This window comes from Episyrphus balteatus, chromosome 3, assembly GCF_945859705.1.
Source record: "Episyrphus balteatus chromosome 3, idEpiBalt1.1, whole genome shotgun sequence".
Taxonomy (NCBI): Eukaryota; Metazoa; Arthropoda; class Insecta; order Diptera; family Syrphidae; genus Episyrphus; species Episyrphus balteatus.
This window is the reverse complement of record NC_079136.1, coordinates 53068782-53081929: the sequence shown is the minus strand read 5'-3', so window position 1 is coordinate 53081929 and position 13148 is coordinate 53068782. Positions and strand designations below refer to the sequence as shown.

At 28.5% G+C, this 13148-nt stretch overlaps 1 protein-coding gene across 1 annotated transcript; it reads left to right on the top strand.

Annotated features, from left to right (window-relative positions):
- Positions 1-4513: 4513 nt before the first annotated feature.
- On the top strand, positions 4514-10430 carry LOC129916117 (probable cytochrome P450 313b1). Its single transcript, XM_055995908.1, has 7 exons — positions 4514-4803; positions 8724-8921; positions 9041-9223; positions 9274-9346; positions 9397-9523; positions 9584-9763; positions 9821-10430. The coding sequence occupies exons 1-7, from the start codon at positions 4650-4652 to the stop codon at positions 10406-10408; spliced, it is 1503 nt and encodes a 500-aa protein (XP_055851883.1). The 5' UTR covers positions 4514-4649; the 3' UTR covers positions 10409-10430.
- Positions 10431-13148: the final 2718 nt, after the last annotated feature.

Genomic DNA, 13148 nt, shown 5'->3' with positions numbered 1-13148 from the left:
ATGAATTAGGCCCTTATTTTGAAAAAAGTCGTTACTTAAGACCTCTTTTAAGATGCGAAATTATGAATGAGAAAAGTCTTCATTATGAATCAGGACTTCAAGTATGAAGAAGTATGAGCTTAAGACCTCTTTTAAGATGCGAATTTATGAAAGGAATAACTACTGACGGGCATGTGGAAATTCGTTCAAACGGGCATGTAGTCATGCGTACATTCAGACATGGGTTTTTCGTTCTTTTGGTTGCTTTAGTTGTTTTGGTTGTTGTGGTTGCTATGGTTGCTGTCGCAGTTGTATTTGTATTGTTTGTTGTTTACAGTGATAAATCATATTTATTTTTTTTTAATTCGTAAATTAAAAAAAAAAAGAAAAAAATGTTACTCATACACCATAGAGACTCTCTTTTATTTGGTACTTCTGGATGATTTCTACATATGAGCCGTTGTTTTTGAAAGTTACATAAGTCTACTTTTGAAAGTTAAATTGTGTTAATGCTCAATTAAGAATGATATTTCCATCCTCTTATGACCTATGTTATTAATCACAAGTCCAAAACACCATTAATTTTTTTTTTTTTTAAAGAAGTCTAATTTTATTTTTTTTTTTAACTTAATGAATAAATCAGTTCTTATTTAAAGTGATTATTTATGAATATAAGTCGACTTGAATATAATTTTAAAAAAATCAAATATATACGTATAAGTAACAAAATTTCTATACAAAATTACGGACTTATATTTAAGTTTAGGTTTTACTTTTTATAATTTTTATTATTAATGAAAGTTGTATTAAGGGGTAAGAAAAACTTAACTTTCTTTGAGAAATTTATTAAATTTAATAGCATTTTTAAATTTAACATATTAGTAATCTAAAATGGATCACCTTAATACCCTATCATTTGGCTATATTTTTAAAAACTTAAAAATGGAAAATGATGAAACAAAAACTTTACCTAATGTGGTCTTTTATGAATTTACACCGTAAAGTGAGTGATATAGAAAAACAACTTAAAAATACTTTACCTATGTAAAAATTTGTTTTTTCTCTAAAACCTATAGCTTTTAAAATTTTTTTGTGACCTTTGAACCTATATAACGGGACTAGAAGACGGAGGAAACTTCATAACCATTCACAGATTATATTAACCATAGGTACTTAACCAAAAATAAGCATGTTACGATTTTTTCTTTTTTGAAACTTTTTTTTACTATTTTTATTAACAATTTTTTGAAACAAACTGCTTAATTTTTTTTCTAGATCAACAATTTTAACCTCAGATATCTCTGTACGGTTCACTTGCATAACTGCATAATATATAACTCAACACCTTCCTTCATTTGTTACCAAACTCCATCCTTTTTACTCTGGGTCGAAAAATGGTCACATCCATTTCTTTTTGTATGTGTTATTAACTTTAACACGCATTTTATCTTTAAGTATTATTCATTCCTGTTGAATAAAACAGTTTATTAATGGAATAATGCTACCTTACTTATCTGCAACAAAAAAAAAAAATAAATAAAAATAAAATAAACTCCTTCTTATGTCCTTATACGAGTATATGTCATGTAATGTTGGCCTCGATGTTTATTCGGTCGACGTGTTATTCTACCTGCCTACTTTTTCGAAATATTTTTTTTCTTCCATACAAGTTGTGTTTTATCCCGAAACATATGTGTGTGGTTGTGAATATAAAAATACTCGAGTACCTATGTCTTTTATATATGTGGACCTTTCTGAAGGAAAATCCCTTCTTTATTATGGGGACACTGTTTTTATATGACTCCTCTCTCTGCATTGCGGTCTCTCCAAATAAGATTTTTTTGATGTCAACGACATCATCATTATCCTCATAATATTCATCTGCATGATACACGTTTATGTCAAATTGTATCTTTAAAAATTAAGATTCTTCATATTATTTACAAAAGAGAGATATAAAGAAAAGAAGGTAGGTAAATCCTTTTGTAAGCTTCATGTTTTCCAGAAAGCTTTATGAACATTTTTCACTCCATTAAAATAAAATTCTTTTGGAGATGGATAAAATGGTGGTAAGCTTTGAAAAAAAAAATGTGACATTATTTTGTGAATAAAAATGAATTCATTAGCTAAAGTAGCTATGAAGTTATTTTTTTATTTTTTGTGGTTTTTTTGATTAAAGTTTTTTTTCTTAAGAGCTTTAGAAATTAATTTATTTTCATTTCACTTCGAATAATCTTCTTTCAAAATTTTAATTTTATCAAAAACTGAAAATATTCGCTTCTTGGACCAACTGACAAACAGATACAATTTTTTAGATCCAGAATTGCTTTTTTTAAATCAAAATTAATTTTTTTTTAACTAAACCATTTTTTTTTTTCTTAAATTTCATAAAATAAATGATAGCAAAAGATTGTCTAGGTAATTTAAGGGAAAAAAATATAAGGGAGTAAGGGACAATCTTCCATCGTTTAAGCGATAAATGCAATTTTCTCACAATCTGACTCCAAACACAAAACAAATATTTTGAAAACAACGGCAACACCTACAATATTTTAAAATACATTTCTAAAAAGCCAGAAGCTCATTCTTATCTCTTAAATTTAAATCCGCTAAATCTAATTAGGAATTTTTAAAAAAATATTCCTCAAACTCAGAACTAAAAAAAAAATGTTATTTAAAAAATTTAAAATTACTTTTTTCCAAACTTTTTCTAATAAAATATGAATATTATAAAGTTGAAAATATAAAATGAAAATATTATAAAGTTATAAATATTATCAGTTGAATTCCAAAGCAGAAAAGGTAATATATATCACACTTTTGAAAAAAAAAAAAAATTAAAATTAGGTACTTCAATTTCTATGGGTTTTTTTTTGATAAAAACTGAATTTTTGCATTTAAATAATTGATTTTCTCAAAGAATTTGGCAAATAAAAACTTTAAACTTTTGCTATTTAACTTTCTACAATAAGGGCTATTGAATGAATAAAAATAACTTTATATTTAAATGTTGAACTTAAAACAAAAAAAAATAAGTTAAATTTTGTTCAAAACTTCTATTAAAAAAAGTTATTCCAAAATGAAATACTTTTTAATTTTTTTATTAACCGTAATACATATTGACATTTCCTTTTATAATTTCAAATCATAATAAATGTGGCCAGTCAAATTTGAAAATAAATGCATTTTATATTACGAAAAAGTTTTAAAAACGACATGTTAAAATTTTGTCAATAATTTTTTTTTGCAAAAATCTGAGTTCAATTACCATTCTTTCAAAAGCCTTTTCATTTAATTAACTTAATTTTAATTTAACAAATGTGACAAAGCTTCTAGCTTTTTAAAATTGTATATTTAAATATTGTAGGTGTTGCCGTTGTTTTCAAAATATTTGTTTTGTGTTTGAAGTCAGATTGTGAGAAAATTGCATTTATCGCTTAAACGATGGAAGATTGTGCCTTACTCCCTTATATTTTTTTTCCTTAAATTACCTAGAGAATCTTTTGCTATCATTTGTTTTATGAAATTTAAGCAAAAAAAATGGTTTTGTTAAAAAAAAATTAATGTTAATACGGCAACACCGGTAATTTTTAATCTGTAGACTTTAAAGTATTTTTAATTACCGACGTTTGAAAAAAAAAGATCTTCAAAATCTAAGCTGTTCCGCCGGGTTCCCTAATATTGCCAATTTTTGAGCTTTAGTTATTCTACTAAATGGTTTTCCAATAAAAAAAAATAACATTTCAATACATTGTTTGTCAAATTAAGTGAATACTAGATTGTGTCAAGCTTAAAATGTTTACGTAACCACCTTTGTTAGGCACGCAACCAAATTACCACTAAAAACATGTTTGTTTTTGTGTTGAACTTTAATAATGTCTTACGAGTACCGACAATATTGAGTGTGCGCTTTGAATTAACGCATCAATACTCGATGACGAATTATTTATTATATAAAATGTTAACATGCGACCATTTTAGACCTCTATGATGCCTTCTTACGTGTTTTGATTGTAAACTACCAAATTATATTTTAACGAATCAAATAAACAACTATAAGTTAGGTAAATAGTCTGTAAGGTTGTGTTGATTTTATTGTGCATTAGCCTACAATTGAAGTTGGTATAGTTTTTAAACTAGAAAATTAAAAAGAAATTTATAGTTTTATGGATAGATTGAAAGTCAAATAATATTTTAAGCTGATTCTGTAGTTTTTGAATAAATTGGTTTTATAACTTAGATAATAATAATGAAACCTTTAACAAATCATTTTCATTAAATTAACTTTCAAAGATTTTCAGTTTCAGAGGTTAAGAAAATAACAAGTGCTTAAAAATGTATTTAGAAATTAATCTTTTTTTTTTATTTTAGAAAAGATTTGAAATATAATAGATTTTCAACTTTATTCATCAGACTATAGGACCGTACTAAATCTATCATTTTGACGTGAAATGCAATAAGTAAGATAAAAAGGTTCAATTGTTTACTTATAGTGAGCTTCTGCCGAATTAACTCGCGGTATCAATGATTATATCATTTTGATTTTTGCCTTAGATGCGTGCGGTAAACTGATTTTGTGCTGCGAAGAAAAAATACGAAAACTTTAAAAAAATTTCCTTTGATTGCATTTAACCTGTCGGCGCAGTTTGAAAAAAAAAAAAAAAACAAAAATGATAAGTACAAGTGTTTTGTTGAGTGTTATTTTGATTTTATGGATATATTTCCTGTGGTCTCGGCGTCAATATTACATAGTTGCATGGAAATTACCTGGTCCAATAGGATTACCATTTTTGGGCGTTGGATTAAATATGACAAATCCTGAGAGTAAGAAGAAAAAACTTACTTTTAAGTCTTTGGTCTAAGTAACATATCCTGTGAATACGTTTACTTATTTTTATCAAACTAAGTCTAAGTATAAGGGCATAACACTTTATATAAATATTTTATAATTTTAAACTTTCTTTGTAGAAGAACAGTGTTTTTAAAAGAGCTTGTGTCAGAAAAATTTAATGTTATTCATTAAACCTTTGGAACGAGTTCGAAAATTGCGATAGGTCTTCCATCTTCCACGACCATTATTTGCATTTGAATGAGGTCGAGTGTACTTAGGTGGAATATGCAAGTCAAAACCACTTTAAGTCAGATGAATAAAATGTGACCATAAAAAGTTCACCCATAAAAAAAATCACATTTCAAATAAAAAAATATTTTATAAATCAATAATTTAATATCTATAATCTAAAATTTAGTTCATTTAAAAAACAAAGCTTTTTTTGAATAAAAAAGAAACTAATGCAAATCGAAAATTCTTTGATTTGAAGAAGAGGTTGTCTGTAAAGCCGGTTTACGGACGATGATTTTACGTGATAACGTCGTAAGAAAACAGATTGTGTGCTTTTGTTTAAAATGAGTCAATTGAAGCGTTTATTTATTTCAAACAATCATAATTTACCTAAAAGCTAAAAAAAATTACCTTTTTTCTTTTCTCATTATATTATTTTTTTATTTTAAAAGCTTTCAAAAAAAAATTATACCATTAAAGAGCCAAATATTTCTTTTAAAGAATGAACCAATTTTTAAATTTTTGCATTGCGCAAAAAGTATTAACCCTAGTTTACAAATTGGGGTTCGTGCGAACCCCAACGCATGTTTAAATGGTTATAACTTTTTTCTAAATCGTTTTTTCGACCTGGGAAGAAAACTCAGTGAACGAAATTCATTTTTGTTTACGTTTTTTGTCTTTTTTCCATAAAAGCTGTTTTATATAATTTTCTGGAATTTTTTTCTGAAAAAAAGTGACAAACCAAACTTGGGGTTCATGCGAACCCCAAGACTTTAAATGGACTATTTTCAACAATTTTTATTAGGTATATTTTGGCAAAAATATACCTGTTATATATACGTGTTATCATAAAAAGACACCGCAACTGTCACCTTAATCAATAACAGAAAGAGACAATGCATCAAATTGTTGATAATGAACAATTAGAGGTGCATAAAAGCTTTGGGGTTCGCGCGAACCCCTAAGTTTGGTTATTGCATTATTTTGCGTGCGGTAAACTAGGGTTAAAATAATTTATTAAAAACAATCATTTCTTATGAAAAAAGTGAAAAAATCATTTCCATCACCCAAAAATTCATTTTTTGTTGATATAACAACCTATAATAAATTTTATACCAACTGAAAGCTTATTGCTTCAGCTCAAAATATATACATATATCGATCATGTCTATTAGACATCTACAAAATGAGTTAGAATTTTTTTAAGTCGATCAATTTTCATCAAAAGAGGCAGAAAAACATATAATTTTATCTTCTCACGCTATTGGATTAATTTTTCCAATGACAACCTATAAAAAATTTTATATCATGTGAAAGCTCATTATTTTAAATTGCAAATAACGTTTCAATCTTATTTCTGCGATGCCTAGAAAAAAATTTTAAAAATTTTTTAAAGCCAACCATGTCGAAATTCCAAACTGAGATTACGGTACTTCCCACACTAGTGGCTGTTCATGATCAACAGATCTCCACAGGTGTTTTGAGGTATTTCCCAAGTTTTTTAATTTAACATTGTTTAGCTTGTATACTGAATTTATAGTTATGTGTGATATATCATCAGGATGCTCAATAACATTAAATCAAATCTCTGGATCAAAAGATATAATCCGTTAAAAAATAGAACTTTATTTTACCGTTATCTCAAAATTGTGTTTACGAAATGGATTGAAAATTTTTGCACAAATATAGTCCTGTCTATTATCTATCTACAATATAAATTTCATTTATTTATTTGTTGAAGAAAAAAAGATAAAAATAAAAAACGGTCAAAAAACTTGGGACGAAAAACTTATTTTTCCTGTTATTATATGGTCTATAAGTTTGATTTGATTTTTTGAACGCTTCGAAAAATTTAAAAAAATAAAAACTCACCAAAAAATACCAAAAAATAAGTAGGTGTTTTTCAAAAATTCATATTTCGAAACGCAGAGACTTAAAAAAATCCGTATTAGACTCCTAATTTTTTTTTATTATCTTTCGAATGACGTATTTAAAATTGTCAAAAAAAATGTACCCTACCTATAATCACTTATTCGTCAAAGGTCTACTTCATGTTTTAGTTTTAGAAAACCATTTATAACTTGGTTTTGAAATTTTTTAGAATTTTTTTCAATACCATTGTCAGTCTTGTAATAAATTTATCTATCTATAAAAAACAATTCAACTATTTACATTGTCGTGTTTAGAAAATAGCCAATTTTTTGCAATTTTGTTTTACCCCTTTTTACCCTATTAAAGACTGATTTTTTTTAAATCCTTCAAATGTATTCAAATAAGCTATAGAAGATTTTTATATCTCTAATAGTTTATTTTTTAATTGAAATTTTTGCCGCACTTTAAAAGTGCGAGAGTGCAACGTTAAAAAATGGCGTCACTTTTTTGTGGTGGCTGCCATGGTTCATCGATTTATAAGACGTTATCACGTCAAAAAAAAAAATGTTTGATTAATAAATTTAATATAATTAAAATAGGTCAAGTAGCTTTTGTAAGGTCAAAAAATCAAACTTGAAAGAAATTTGCAGTAATATTATTTGAAACAATATTCAATGCATACATTTTCCATTGAATTTTTTAAAATGTAAACAATTTTTATTTACAAAAGATTTTTTTTTTACTAACACAAAAAATGTTTGGACTTGCATCATTTTTTTGTTCTTAATTAAAAAAACTTTCGAAAACAATAATATTTTTTAAGTGCAAACAATTTTGAGTAACAGCTAATCTGCCACAGTGGGTAAGTTCAAAAAATAAGTCAGGTGTGTACCTACAATCGGTTGTTAAAAATTTTAGGGTTGAATCTTTTTTATTCCAAAAAGCATTCAAGAAAAAGCTGTTGAATTTTCAGCATCAAACATATATAGAAGGCGGTGCTGATCGCTATTGAAAAATTGTATTTTTATGGAAAAAAGTAAAAAAAAATATTTTTTTTTTTTTAATTTTAAGTTAAAAATTGCTTGAAAGTTATGGTTGTTATACTTATTCTGAAAAAATATCGAAATAATAATTTTTGGGGCCACTTCCAAGTAAATTTCGTCAATAGGTGGTACCTACACAGACTTTTTATTTGCACATTTTGCTCATTATTTATTATTATTAATTATTTCTCAATTTTTTTTGTTCGAAAAAAAAAATATTTTATATGTTTCATAAGGACAATTTATTTATTTTCAAAAAAAAAAAAATTAAGATTACCTACAAAACCTAAAAATTGAACTGTTACTAGCACCCTCTTGCGGTTAAGATAGCGAATTGAAATTTCGCAACATTAATGTTGTAGATAAGTGGAACAAATTTAGGGGGTGGCCCGACCGAAAATCGAAAAAAATATTTTTTGCACCACACTAATGTACATTGTACATTAATATCTCATTAAAGCAGATTTTGTATATGTGCTTTAATGTCTACATTTTGATAAAATTGCACCACTCACATAAACGACGGGTTGAAGTTCATGCATAGAATGCTCTTAGAAATGATCAAACTGATCCATTGGAACTTTTAAGTAGGAACCAAGGAATTGCTTACTTGTAAAAAAAATTGATAAAATTATATTTTTATGGATCTAAGTTCTAGAATTCCTTGGGTCTTGTTTTATAAAATTATTTTTCTATCAGCAACTTATCATTTAAGCTAGTACAACGTTGCAATGTATTTTATGAAATATTCACTTTTCCTCTTTCAGAATTCCTTTCATATCTGACTACAATAACCAATAATTACTCAAGCCCTTGTATTTCGTGGATGGGTTCAAAATGCTTTCTGTATGCCGCTGATCCCGAAACAATTGAAACAGTTTTTAACTCACCAAATTGTACGAATAAAGGAGATTTTTACAGATTTATGGCAGCTTCAATTGGTGATGGTTTATTTACATCGAGCAGTAAGTCAAATCTCATCTTTCATTCTTAATACCTAAGCATATGTTGTATAACTGCTTTTTGAAATTGAACCATTCAAAAATTACGTTTCTAATTCTTTGTTTATAATGTTTGTTTCTAGGCCCTCGATGGAATAAACATCGTAAGCTCATCAATCCAGCTTTCAGCAGACAAATCATAAATAATTTTCTACCAATTTTCGATTCGGCTGCAAATATTTTACTAGAAAAATTCCAAACTTGCGGTGATCAAAAACAGGATATCTACGATCTACTCAAGAAATGTGTTTTACAAACAGCTTGTCGTAAGTAAATTATCTTATTTTCTATTTAAAATATAAAATCTCTCAAACAGAAACAACCATGGGCAAAAAAATGGAAATTCAGAATGATAAATCTTCAGAGGCGGTCTTCAAATCTTACAAAAAGTATGAAATTTAATATTTACAGACTGATTTTAAGAAAAATATAATTTCAGCATTATGGATGTTTCAGTTCAGCGTATGCTTTCTCCATGGTTATATCCTGATGTATTTTATAAAGTCTCTTCATTATATACAACAGAACGGAATACTGTCAAGATTTTATATGATTTTATAGAAGGAGTATGATCTCCAAACCAAGACTAAAAAACAAATATTCATGAAATTTCTTATTCTTCGTAGCTCCTTCATTTTAAAAAACCATCAACCGAAAGCGAAACAGTTTTGAAATCGGAATTGGAGAGTGACAATTTAAGCAGAAAATCAAAGAGTATTTTTGTAGAGCAAGTTCGAAACTATGTTGAACAAGGTCAGCTAACTTGGGAAGATATTCGAGATGAGGCAAATGTCATCATAGCAGCGGTAAGGAAAATTGAAATGCATCCATATTGAAACTTATAACTTCTTTTTTCATCAAAGACCTTTGAAACAACATCAACAGCTTTATACTTTGTAACATTGTGTTTAGCAATTCATCCCGAATACCAAGAGAAATTGTTCGAAGAACTTGTGTCAATATTTCCTGAAAAACAATTTGAAATTACCAAAGAAGACTTGGAACAAATGACCTACACGGAAATGGTTATCAACGAAGGAATGCGTTTGTTTTCACCTGTTCCCGTTGTGATTCGAACTGCTTCCGATGATTTCTATTTGAAAAATGGAGTTAAAATTCCAAAGGGAACTCAAGTTGGTATTGATATTTTTAACATGCAACGGAATTCCAAATTCTGGGGACCAAAAGCAATGGAATATGATCCAGATCATTTCAGCGAAGAAAATATGAGCATTCGACATCCTTTTGCCTTTGTTCCCTTTACAAAGGGCTTGAGAATGTGCATTGGCAATCGTTATGCTTTGCTATTGATGAAAGTTTTGATAGCAAAGATTTTTCGAAACTTTGAAATACGTGCAGATGCTAAAATTGAAGATCTGATAATAAAAGGAACTATATCGCTAAAATTGAGACATTATCCTGAGTGCACTATTCAGGAACGAGTGCTTTAAAAATTTTTATTTTTTATTTTTTTTTTGTAAAAATTAAATAATTTTCCTTTTAAATTATTAAAGTAGCTTGATCCTTAAAATAAAGAAAAAGCTTTGGCATTTTAAAATTATTAATCAAATCCCTCAAGTTGATGTGGTACTGACTATATCGCCCAGAGTTGGGAAGTAATAATTCAAAAAAAAAAATTCAATTACATTTTCATGCAATGTAAATGTAAAACATTTTTTCCAATTACATCAAGTGGGTAATTGAAAAATTTAAAGGTAAGATTTTTTGTATTCACATTTTGTGCATAGTTTACACTTACTTATTTCTAATTGCTAGTATTTACTATTTTTTACACATACGAGCCAATTTGCAAATTTTTTTTTTCAAATAAAGTAGAATTTGCTACAGAACTGATCTGTTTTACCATAAAATGTCATGAAATGCAATTAAAAAAAAAAAAACTTTTAAGAAGACCTCATTTTTCAATGGTAAAATATTCAATAGAAGCAATTAATATCAAATTGAATCAACAACAGACAGTATGATTTTCTTATACCATCTATATATAATTATTGAGCATATTACATTAAATAAGATTTCGATCTTGGAAAGTTTCGCGGATTCGCAAATAATCGGCATGAAGCTGTGCACTAGACATAAACTATCATAACATTTGTAACAGTTAGAGCATGCATAACTTATTTTTGTTTTTTTTTTTGTAATTACTTGTGCCACCTGATTGCTGTGAGTGCAAGAAGAACCTGAAACTTGTTTGCTCGCAAGTGTAAACAAATGTTATCATTAATTCTTCACAAACTGAGTCAAGAGAATACAATTTGTGTGCCCAGTAAGATGAGTGACGTAGAAAGTGAAGTTGAAAATAGTCAAGCCCAAAATAGTCAAGTCCAAAATAGTCAAGTCCTATGGGACAAAATCAAAGTCTACAAAGAGAAAATCATCTGAAATTATTTAACCTGATTTTCCCAAAAAGATTAAAAAGTATGCTGAAGAAATTCTTTTTGATGTATATTTTGAAAGACAGGTAAGTTATATAATAGAACATATACATTATGTAGGTAGGTATATGTGTAAAAGCTTGTTATATTTGAAAGTAAGCCATTAAACATTTTTTTTTTTTTCATAAATCAAGTTACTGGAAAAAATGTTGAATTTTTATTTGTTTGCAAAGAGCTAAAATGCGATATCTTCACAACATCTGACAAAGCAAACTTGAAAGAATACTGCAAAGTCATGAAACCCTTTGCCGAAATGCTGGATTTTTTGAATACGTTACGTTGAACATTGCAAATTTGGAAAACCCCCCTGAATCGATCTCAAATATAAAATTTTTTGATTATGACCACGAGTCAAAAGGTATATTTTTCATTAAAAAAAATATTTTTTTTTTTAAGCTAAAACATACTTCATTTTCAATTTTAGACTCTTCGGACATCACTACCGATACTTTTAGTGTAACAGAATTTGAGTTCCACAAATATTTTATGGATGGAAACACGTCTCTCAACAACTTGAGAAACTACCCACTATGGCAAAAGTGTTTGAGAGATCAAACATCATCGGCACCCGTTGAGAAACTGTTTTCTTTTACGGGAATCGTATCAGCTCCTAGAAGACAGAACCTCAATGATATTATGTAGTTTCGAAATGTTAGTGCTATTGAAGGCAAACCAAATCAAGGGGCACGGTAGTGCCCAGCCAAGTTCTCTAGCAACTTTGGCACTACACCCTTATTTACAGGAAACAACTCAGGCCATTTTCGACCCCCCTCTAACTTCCACACCAAAGATGCTAGAAATTTCAAACTCACTACATTTGTTGAGCTCGTAAAAACCAAACTCCTCACAAAATTTCAGCTTCCTACGATGAGTAGTTTCTGAGATATAGGGCTTCAAAAATCGCAAAAACCGTAACTGACTCACTGACTCACTGACAGATCATCAAAATTATGGAGAACTTCCCGATATCGTAGAAACTTGAAATTTTACACGGTGATAGGACTTGTGGTGTATACAAAGGAAAAAATCAAAAATTTGAGATTTTCAATTCAGGGGGCGTGGCATCCGCCCATTTCCGCTGAATTTTCATCATATATTATAGAGCACTTCTGATTATCGTAGAATCTTGAAATTTGGTAGAATAGTAGAGCTGGTAGTTAATACAAAGGAAAAAATTTAAAACTTGAGAATTTCAGCCAGGGGGCGTGGCAACCGCCCATTTCCGCTGAATTTTCAGAAATTATTATAGAGCACTTCTGATTGTCGTAAAATCTTGAAATTTGGTAGAATAGTAGAGCTGGTAGTTAATACAAAAGAAAAAATTTAAAACTTGAGAATTTCAGCCAGGGGGCGTGGCAACCGCCCATTTCCGCTGAATTTTCATAAATTATTATAGAGCACTTCTGATTGTCGTAGAATCTTGAAATTTGGTAGAATAGTAGAGCTGGTAGTTTATACAAAGGAATAAATTTAAAATTTGAGAATTTCAGCCAGGGGGCGTGGCAACCGGCATTCCCGCTGAATTTTCATCAAATATTATAGAGCACTTCTGATTGTCGTAGAATCTTGAAATTTGGTAGAATGGTGGAGCTTGTAGTTTACACAAAGGAAAAAAATTTAAAGTTTGAGAATTTCAGGCAGGGGGCGTGGCAACCACCCATTTTCACTGAATTTTCATCAAATATAGAGATTTTATATTCTACAGCCATAGCTTGCAAAAAGTAGTGAAATCACA